This window comes from Aegilops tauschii, chromosome 7 (genome assembly GCF_002575655.3).
Source record: "Aegilops tauschii subsp. strangulata cultivar AL8/78 chromosome 7, Aet v6.0, whole genome shotgun sequence".
NCBI lineage: Eukaryota > Viridiplantae > Streptophyta > Magnoliopsida > Poales > Poaceae > Aegilops > Aegilops tauschii.
Window position 1 is genome coordinate 384893149 of NC_053041.3, and position 10898 is coordinate 384904046.

A 10898-nucleotide genomic window follows, 5' to 3' on the forward strand; every position below is an offset into this window, starting at 1 on the left:
AGGTGCTAACTCTTAGTCATTTGAAATTTGCATGTACGTTGGTCTCCTAAATATGAACCTTACATGTCCTTTGGTAAACCATAGAGCCTTTGCTTTCCTAGCAACCGCCGAGACCGTTTGTTGTAGGGCATTTGGTAGTATCTATTTTTACATTTTCCTTGCTTGCATAGTTTTTAAGAATATTTATCTATTTTTATTCTGGGTTGATACAAATGTGACCATCCTACATAGAAGAAATATCAAGGAGAGATCACGGACAAAATAAAATCATATCTAAATTGACGTGTGATGAGGGACGAAGATAGTGCATGACAACCCAAGTAAAGCAAAGCAAAAGACCATTTCGTCACAATTTCCATTTTTATCTCTAGATCTATTTGTGTTCAATTTAGTGATGTGCATAACTGCTCACACTCATATGATGTGAGGACACCAGTAAGGATGAAATATCGTGGCACGGGCTTCTTTCCACGTCGATATACAATGTCGTGCACGGCTAATGACACAAACACGACAAACCATAAAAGATAAACCGCCACGTAAAGACACAAGCATCATCGCACTGCATCGACAGAGCAAGGACACGAGTGTATTTCATGCGATCAAACCGCACGTCCACACTCCACACCATCCCACGAGAAACATTATCTCCTTCGAAAGAATAACAGAAAACATACCAAACCCCTAAAAAGCAAAATAAAAATAAAAACAGGTCTTAACTCTTATCCATTTGAAATTTGCATGTCCCTTCGCCCCCTAAATTTGACTGTCAAGGGAGTGATATATTTTTCTTGAGAATAAATGTTACCGTGATCTTATCGTAGAGATACTACTACTAGATAGTTTAGGTATCCGTCCACGTGTGCTTAGAAAGTGATTGAGATCGACTCTTGCATCTCAGGGACAACTTTTGTCGACGATAGAAAAAGGAAAAAAAATAGAAATCTAATCGCAACACCCTCCAAATCTGCTCATCTCCACTGCCCCTATATAAACTGAAAAGAAAAGGAAAGAAAGGCAAAGGGGTCTGGTCTATTTAAGAAGACCTGAAATGGGCAAATCGCATCTCGTCGCACCGCATTAATCTAACCGGATCACAAATCAAACCAACCCACACCTCTCTCTGCCTGCCCATTTCCTCTCTCCCTCTTCCTCCCCTCGCCGTGGGCTCCACCCGTCAGCCTGCCGCGTAGTAGAGACTAGAGAGAGAGAGCGACAAGGGAGAGGGGGCTAGCAGCTAGCGAGAGAAGAGAAGGAAAGGGCGCCGGAGGAAGGAGATGGGAGAGGAGAGGAAGGCAGGGGAGCAGGCGGCGGAGGCGGCGGCCCGCGCGGCGGAGCAGGCGCGGGAGCTGCAGGACGCCGCCGCCGCGCTGCTCTCGCGGACGTGGGCGGAGGAGGAGGCGCTGCGCCGCCGCGCCGCCGCGCTCAGGGAGGACCTCGCCCGCCTGCGCAAGGCCGCCGCCAACGCACAAACCGAAAAGGTAACCAACCTTGCTGCTCCCAGGCTGCCGCGCGGGTCATCCTCCTCTTTCTCCAAGTGTGCCTGGGCGTGGGCGTGTCGGCGGGTCGCCTAGGAGATCGCCGCACGGGTGTTTGCTGCGCCTAGGATTCCCAGCGCTGCAAGCTCGGCTCCGCGCCGCTGCGCTGCGCTGCTTCGCCGCGCCGGATCACTCACTGGGGAAGATCTACGTGCGTGCGTGGAACTGCAATTTGGTGCGCTGTGGAAATCTTGACTTCCGGCACTGCCAGGACGTACCCGTGGATGCCTGGGGAGCCTTTGGGACCCTGTCTCTCTGAATCACCGCGCCATTATATGCGTCTGATGCTGCTGATTCATTGATCGTCACAATGTGCATGCAGCATGCTTTTCTTCTGCTGATGTGACTCTGGCCTCTTTGTGTGCTTGTGGCAGGTCCACGAGGACTTGGATCGAGCGTCATGCCTCATAAGTGATGGTGACATTGCGGCGATTCTCCCTAGCAAGGCGCATGGTGATTGCTGCTCTTCTTCAGCTTGAGCTTGTTATTCATTTTTGTCATATTCATATATACCTCTCTCTTTTCTGAGGTTCTGTTCTTCTAATATTTTTCGGTCTTGGGGGTTTACAGGCACTTTTTTGAAGCTGTTATTGGGACCAGTGAATCTCCGCGCAAGGAAGGAGGTACAGCTCAAGGTGAAAGAGGAATACAATAGCTACAGGGTATGTGTCAAATTGTGTTATCATTGGTGAAAATCTAAGCCGCTATTCATACTTTGAAATGAGAGCTTAGCATGAAGATGGCTGCAAGTTTGTTTGAGCCACCAATAGATAAACAGCTTTGAAATTTAGTTTTCCATTTGATCCGAGTACTCTTTTAGGGGGAATACTATCATTTAAATCTTCTACAAAGTGAAAGATGTACCTGCTGAGCAATGTCTGAGTTGTTTTGCAGATATAGATGTTAGGTTTGTGGAGAACCGTGTACTGATATAGATAATAATCATTAGCTGGAAACACTTTACACTTATTAATCTTTATTCCTCTCTTTTTTCAGGATAGGACTGCCATAGTGTTTCTTGGTTTTCCGATGATTCTGTTGTTTCTTCGGTCATGGCTATGGAATGGATGTTTTCCAGCATTGCCAGTTCAGCTATATCAGGTATGCTCTGATGCTCGTTCAGGTAATCTGGTAACAATATGAACTGATGCTATGTTCTGAAAGATAAACTGACAGGTCAATTTATATTATGTTTAACAGGCCTGGCTGTTATTGCTCTATACAACTTTAGCTTTGCGAGAGAACATATTGCGAGTTAATGGAAGTGATATCCGTCCTTGGTAAGGAACAATCACTAACTACTGTGGATCCATTGTTTTTTCTTAATGGTGATTCATTGCATTTTAGTATCGGCCAGTATTTCCATCTCTCATTTGAAGGGGATATTATGATGCTTTGCCTTACCTGACTAAAAGATAACAACAATTCTGTTCTTCAATACCTGTTTATCCACCTCTGACATGTTGTTTGCTGGCCTTCACTTGTTATAATTTTGTCTGTTCTTTTCAAAGTCATTAACTCATTATGCATATAATCACCAGTGAAGTTAGTTCTTTTTGGTGCATTTGGCACTTAACAAAAGTTCATTTTATTCTTAAGGTGGGTATGCCATCACTATTGTGCCATGCTGATGGCTCTGGTGAGCCTCACATGGGGGATTAAGGGACAACCTGATTGTGCCCGCAAACAGGTATGCTTATAGATCTTTCTCTTCTGTTCCAAACACGGAAGCATGTGCTTAGCCTGTGCTCTTTTTGCAGAGAGGTGTCGAGTTGTTTCTGTGCTGGGCTGTGATGCAAGGTTTTGCCATGATGTTGCAGAACAGATATCAACGTCAAAGACTATATACTCGAATTGCTTTGGGGAAGGTAATACATTTTGATAGAGAAGGGCAAAAAAACTGGTTCTTTCTGTATTTACTCTGGTAGCTCTAGCCTATTATTTTCCTTATCAGTAGCTCCTTTTGTGAATAACTTCACGATTTTTATGAACTTTATTCAACTGAAATTATCTTTGCACCATCTATCTTGTCGCATGGCATGTTTAGGCACCATATGACTTCTACTACATCCATTTACCGGTGCAATCATCTGCTGAAACTTTAGTCGAAGTAGTTTTCTTTAACTTAAATGTTTCTTTCCGTCAGGCTAAAAGGATGGACGTCGTGTGGGGCGAGACTGCTGGTGTTGAAGGCCAACTATTGCTGTTGTGTCCCATCCTCTTTCTCTTGCAGGTATGCTGTTATCTTTAAGCCTTTGACCAACAATTACTCTGTTAGTATATACTTTATGTGGCATAAAATTGATGTCATTAGATTCGTTGTGGTTATGATTTTGTATCACATAAATCTCTTCTCTCCTACTTAAAATAAGGTTTTGTCGTCCACTCGTCCTTCGTCCAACCTTACATACGTTCCCCCTCCTCTTCCCATTTTGATTTATCCCCTCCCATCTCATGGTTTTTCCATCGCTATTTCCTAAAAATTGCCTCAACTGGCTTGCCAAATAAAAATCTGTTTTCTTGGGTAAGCTAATAAATACTCCCTCCGTCCCAAAATAAGTGACTCAACTTTGTACTTACCAATAAGTGCTTATCAAATTAAATCCTTTTTTTTCACACAATCACATTAATATGGACAGGTAAATCATAGGGTAACCTACTAGAATGTTTATGCTCCCATTATAACGCATGGGCAATTATCTAGTTACATACTAATAGTGTAAGTGTTGGTCAAATGCTCGTCTTAACGAAACAAAATACACCAAGGGGTGGGAGAAGAAAGGGAAGGAGCGAGTAATGTAATCTGGAATGGAGGGAGTATTAACGGCTCGTTTAACTCCGCTCCGGGAGTGGACCAGACTTTAGCTTAATTTTATGGAGCTGCCAAAACCCAGCTCCCCAACTCCGCGGAGCGGGCAAGTTCCGAACAGGGCCTAAATATGCAAATATCAACCCAAGCTCATGAAGGATAGACTAGTTTTGTCTTCACAGTTCACATTTGATCTTGGCATGATGTGCTAAATTTTCCTGTTTTACCTGTTTGAATAATAGTATCAGGTCATTTATCTAGATCCTGTTTTACCTGTTTGAATAATAGTATCAGGTCATTTATCTAGATTGGTTTTTCTGTGCAATCAAGTGAGCATTCTCGCCTCATAACATCAAGTTATAATATTTCTCTCACAAATGTACAATGCCCGAGGCAATTATCTTGACTTCCCTTCTATCTATAGGTCTTTGAGGGTTATGTTGGATTTTTACTTCTTCGGACAGCTCATAGAGGGATCATTCCTGAGTGGCAGGTAAGGAACTTCTAGCTATTGATGCAACCATGATTTATCATATTGGACCCATTTTATAACCTAGCATGCTGTCACAGGTTGTGGTGTGTGGGATCCTGCTTATTGCAATGGCAATTGGCAACTTTGCAAACACAGTGGACACATTGATGGTTAAGTCCAGATTCAAAGCAAAGATGAAGAAGTCCAAGAGCAAACGAGATCTTGCTGCATGCACGTCACCGACTCGCTCATCGCTGACAAATTCGGCAGCTGGAGCTTGAAATGGAGACGCTCCCATCATATGAACATTGCCCATATTCAATCAGGGGCTATCAAAATTGTAAAGTATTAGTTTTTTGGCCACCAGCTCCTTGTGCTGACAGTCTCTGTCAAAGCTCATACCCATGTAATCATCAAACGACTCGGTTGCTTATGGTGTCAGGTTGAGGGTAACTAAGAATAAACTGTTCATGTTTGTTTATTTTTTTATTATGGACATCGAGTGGGCTAGATGAACTTAGGACTGCAAGGGGTAGTTTAATTTTTTTCCTGGTATAGGATAGTTATTTGCGAGACTTAGATTGTCAAAATCAAACATGCAAAGTTGTATACGAACTGTGACCCTGCCAATTTCTTTCTCCCTGAGACCGTGAGGTTTTTTCTTGTTGATAAGCTCTGGTACCGGTCTCTGGATTTAGTTGAATCGTCGGTCAATCCTGTGCCGTGTTTGCCTAGAAGTTATGGATTGCAATAGATAGCTCAAGATGGCACCACCACTCTGAAAAATCATCCATGGGGGCATTTTCTCATTTCAAGCTGGCGATCAACTGAAATCAGAGAACAGGTTTGCTCAAAAGTCATGTGCATTCCTAGCACAAATATAGGATTGAAGCGTGGGTTGCATGAACATTGGATATTTGGTGGGTCCACCTCTATATTAGATGGTGGTTCACTTTTGTCCTCTTTTAGTTGATTTCATTTAGTTTTTTTAGATGATTTCATTTTTGTCCTTAGTTGAGAGAATTGGAAGAGTTGTTTAAATTTGAGATGTTGGCGTGAACCAATTGGCAACATTATCCACATTTTGATCTGAGGTTGCATGTATATTTTCCGCTTCATTTAAATGGTTATCATACTCGAGAGTTGGTTGAGGTCCCACGAAGTTGGAAGCTCTGCAAATCCTAGCGTGCCACCGCTGTGACCAGACAAATTGATCACTATGGAATTTCATTTGCCAATGTGAACATAACGGAGCTTTGTTATCTCTATCTTGGGAGTTTTAGTGAAATGTACATGGGAGTAATGGTGCATAAAGACAAGATACAGTTTCTCATAGTCTACATTTAGTTGTGGTTCATTGAGCTAACCTTGCTTATTTTGCAATGATGCCTAGATTATGCAATCAAACAAATTTTGTGCATATATATAAAAAATATAAAAAAGACATGGTGTTCAAAGGCCACTTTAAACAGACAATCAGAATAATGAATAAAATTAAGCTTAACATTACATCTGCATTGTACTTCCATGCCAAGAAGAGAAGGAAGCCTCACTTTTCCTGGAATATACACTTGCCCATCAATGGGGGCCTACAACCTGGAGTTCATCTGCAGATCTACAACCTTAAGAGAATGGGTGAAAATAATGGCAGAAGACACATTTTTACAGTGCAACAATACTTTGTTAACCACTTAATTTAATGGGTACATTGTAGTATTGCTCGGAACTGTCAGCACTGACTTCTGGATGAGTCACAAACCTACTTCTATGTTCTGGGATGCCGGCCAAGCAACCGGCCTTGTACTGGGAGCAGAGAGCACTGCCATTCTGGTTGGCCTTCCGCCTGAAGAAGCTCGCCGTCGACACCACAACCACTGTGGGTACTGCCCACTGGCCTAACATTTACTTGTTTTACCTGCAAGTAATGGTCGCAAAATCGAGTGTCAAAGATCGACAAAGGTAATTATTACTCAACTCAGCAATCTACAAAGTGAGGCCGTAGAGTGAGTGGAGTCATGAGATGCTTAATTGGGGGAGAATGATACAAAAGTTTCAATACCTTGACATATTCCACAAAAGGGAGTAGAAGATGCCAGCAAAACTGATAGGCAACAAAGAAGCAAAATAATCTGAGTCTTCCACTTCCATGTACAAGAATCAAGTCCAGACTGCCATCATCATGCTGAGCTTTTGGTGCAACAACTGGAGAAAATAACCCCTGGGCAGGCTTGCAGAAGTGGTTACAGACCAAAATGCCAAGAAACTCCCCTTTCATCGTAACCCAATTATCTCCAGTGCTACTATCCATATAAGTACCACTCTTAACCTTGCTGTCATCAGAAAGCTGGCCATGGCATTTTTCAATCGGTGACTCCAAGTTAGGATTTTTCTCTGGTGATAGATAATCCACCTCAAATTTGTATTGGGGCAGGGACAAAAACTTAAGAATGCCAGCGATGACGTAACGGAAGGGCCCAAGCTGCAGGCGGAAGTTTTCAGATAATTGCAGAACTGTAAAAAAAAGAGAGAATAAATTCGAGATTATAAGGTGACTAAAAAAATATCATAGCTATGGAACTGTGGCCTAGTGGGTATTATCGTCAACCAATAAGAGGTAACTAGCATGAGTGGATCTTTAAAGCAAATTAATCTGATATCTTCTTCTATGTCATCAAAATCATAAAGTAATTTAATCTTGTTCCTATCTCAAGGATACAAACAGAAGTGTTCAGAAGAACATTTCAAGTTCTCAAATATCTAGGTAAGAACCATGAGCATTTCTGTAATCCCACATAGTTATCAAGATCAAAGTAGAAGTTCTGTCATTCCTTCTCGCTCTTGCTGTTGTTTTGTATTATATATGATCTCCAAACATCACAAACAAAGTCTCTTCTATTCATAGCTTTTTACCAACAGCCAAACCAAATAAGAACAAAATATAACTTTGTTGCCGAAGACAATACCTTCCACAAGCTTGTCTAACTAGGTTATAATACCAAGTTTTAACACAGACTAGCATCATTCGAATCAGCTATGCAATAAGAGTCAATCATCACATGCACCACTACAGAGCTACACGTACAGAAGAAGCAAACTTACCATCAGCTACAAAACCACAGTAGGAAGCCGTCAAACCGAAATGAGTAACTCCAGCTTGGATCCATTTTACAGCAAACACATCAATCGGTGTGAAACCACCCTACAGAAATATGAACTTACATATTAATATGCAGAGTCACATGTAAAATATGACAACAACACACCACCTAGTATGTCAAATTGTCAACAGAACTCATGAAGAAAATTATCACTTTCAACATAACATCACAAAATTACCTTAGCTAAAGCAGTTGCTGCTGACACAGGATCCCTGATGCCAAGAACACTCCATACTAATGAATTATCGGAACCAGCAGGAACTATCCCAATAGGAAGTTGAAGCGCCTCTTTCAAATCGTCTCTACCAAGTAAACCATTCAAAACCTGTTTAATGTATGGAAATATGTAGTTAGCAGAATGGGTACTGATGCTTCTATTTGTATATAAATAATTTGACAGGCCTGAAATACATGACAGTGGTGTGTTGTTGTCCAAAACAAGTACAAGGTGTGGACAAGTATGAGTGCTACGCAGTTCAAAGTTCAAACTTCAAACTTCAAATAACAACCGATGGAGATCAGCAGAAAGTGAAACAGGTTACCAGCTCAGTCCAGTGAGAAACATATGAAAGGAGATGAAAACAATACCTCATTTACGACTCCATCACCCCCAACACAGATAATGCCTGTAACGAATGGAAACATCAGTGAATTGAGCAATGAAACGAAAGCACAATTGCAAAAACAGATACGCTGTTGATATTACCATCAGGGCATGTACTGAGGTCAACAGTAGAAGCAAGCACCTTTGCATGACCAGCATACGCTGTTTCAACAACCTCCATCGCGAAGCCTGAAAGCTGCGCCAGATCAAAATTCAAACTCAAAAGCACTCAGGTAGCAAAAGATATATTTTACAGGCATATGCGGCCAATTAAAAACAGAAGGAATTTTTTGCTGCTGTCTTGTGTAAATTAAGTATTTCACAGAACTAAGTAGAGGGCAATACACTCTCAATGGATAGTGACAGAAACTACAACGATCAGTACCATGAAACTGAAAGGGATTTTTTTGGTAGTTGAAACCAACATAAACATTTTCACTTATAGCAAAACTAGGAACATCTTACCTTCAGTGTTGCTTGCACTTTCTTGTAGAAAACCTCACGAGAGCTACGGAATCCAGAATTAGGGTTCAGGATGACAAGGACTTTACGAATATTGTTTTGTTTCGCATTTGATTGGTCTTGCAAAACATTAAGTGCTAAATAGCTGGGAAGTTGCTCTGTGTAAGTGGTACTAAGGTCAGAGCAACAGTTTGATACAGTCCGCCTCTGGGTGAGAAGGGTGGTCTGCAATCGAGTAGATTTCCATAATTTGCGAGGCAAAAGCATCTGGCCAGCTTGCGGTGTTTGTAGCTTCATGGTATTAGAATACTGATAGTAGCTTCTTGGGCGGCGTGAATTGTAGGAAAAGCATTCGTTTACAGCACTACAGGACACCTGCAATATGATGATACATACATAATATGAGAGCAAGATCTAAAGTCAACAGCATGCTCAAAAAGGAGTATTTCCGTGCTCATGTCAAGATGAAAACTTAATGCAGCACCCACGTAGCAGTACCCTAATATGTTTTAATAAGATGCTACATTAGTCTTAGTGAAGTATTTCCCACCACAGCACTATGAATCAATACTCCCTCCGATCCAAATTAATTGACGCGACTTCAGTACAACTTTGTACTAGCTGCGTCAATTAATTTGGCTCGGAGGTAGTACTATACTTGTTTAGAAAGGAAAACAATGTAATACTACGATGCATAGAAAAACAATGTAAAATTCAGTAGGAGAAAAGTTTGTGACCATAGCAAACTCTCCATTTGTAATGAAAACTTGAAAATTCGTGGTTACACGACAATGATCCAGCTCCATTTAAGATTTAACCCACGGAGAGGAAGGAAAGCCAGCAACTAGACACAAGATACAGATCTCAGAGCTAGTGGTCGAAAGTCTGGCAAATGAATCACATTCCACATGCAAAATCACGAGTTAACTACCCAAAATGCAGAGCAGAACAGTAGAAGAGGAGAATTTTTTTTAAAGAAAAGTTGAACTACCCCTCCTATTCTTCCCCCGTTCTTGGCGGCCCCGAGAAAGCAAGGACATTTTCACTCATCTGCACGCTCCAGTTCCCACTCAGAAACTAAATAAATCCTAAAAGACAGCTACGCCTAGGAGATACAACAAGGAACAGACTTAGGGAAGCGGGAGGAAGGTTTTACCGGGGATCGGACGAGGCTTCTGGAGCTCATGATCAATCTGGACGCGAGGCAACCGCACACAGCTTCAGATCAAGAAGCACCTCTCAAGTCTCAAGTTAACGGAGGGAGGGGCCGCGGCGGTGCTCGGGACTCAGCGGCGAGCGGCGGCGACGGAGAGGAGAGGGGAGAGGGGGATCGCGGAGGAGAGGGGAAGCACGCGGTGTTTATTTCGTGCCCCTTTCCTTTTGTTCGTTTGTTTTCTCCTGCCGACGATTAGCGGCCGTTGGATGAGGAAGATGGATGAATAAGACTACGATGGTTTGATTCTTTGGATGAGTGGATGTACTGTGTAGGAGAGCGATTTGGTTCATGTGGGTTTGGACTCGTGCACGTTGTCCAACGCTTAATCAGTGAGAACATATCTTCTTCTTTTTTTTCGAGAACTTCCAATCTGCTCGTTAACCCTCGTGGTAGTACAAAGAACACTAAATAATTATTATTATATCGGGTCCATTGACCACCTAGCGACAATTACAAGCACTGAAGCGAGCAGAAATCGCACCGCCGTCATCGCTTCTCCTTCATCGAAGCCTGACAAAACTTCTAGTAGACAGTCGGAAAGTCGTCGTCCTCATGCCCCATAGGACCAGCGCATCAAAATAGCAACCATCACCGATGAACAGAAGTGTCGGAAAAATTCAACCTGTAAACGCACGAACG

General features: G+C 42.2%; 2 protein-coding genes across 2 annotated transcripts; one reads left to right on the forward strand and one right to left on the reverse strand.

The window, feature by feature from the left end:
- Positions 1-1019: 1019 nt before the first annotated feature.
- Positions 1020-5491, forward strand: LOC109735151 (uncharacterized). Its single transcript, XM_020294353.4, has 10 exons — positions 1020-1481; positions 1913-1991; positions 2109-2200; positions 2535-2639; positions 2739-2818; positions 3138-3228; positions 3299-3406; positions 3685-3771; positions 4772-4840; positions 4918-5491. The coding sequence occupies exons 1-10, from the start codon at positions 1278-1280 to the stop codon at positions 5098-5100; spliced, it is 1098 nt and encodes a 365-aa protein (XP_020149942.1). The 5' UTR covers positions 1020-1277; the 3' UTR covers positions 5101-5491.
- Positions 5492-6282: 791 nt separating this feature from the next.
- On the reverse strand, positions 6283-10478 carry LOC109735152 (sphingoid long-chain bases kinase 1). The gene is made up of 8 exons (XM_020294354.2): positions 10200-10478; positions 9047-9418; positions 8684-8777; positions 8566-8603; positions 8156-8302; positions 7919-8018; positions 6879-7330; positions 6283-6734 (listed from the first exon to the last, which is right to left on the reverse strand). Exons 1-8 carry the CDS (start codon positions 10227-10229, stop codon positions 6585-6587), a joined length of 1383 nt encoding a protein of 460 aa, XP_020149943.1. The 5' UTR covers positions 10230-10478; the 3' UTR covers positions 6283-6584.
- Between the last annotated feature and the right edge of the window lie 420 nt (positions 10479-10898).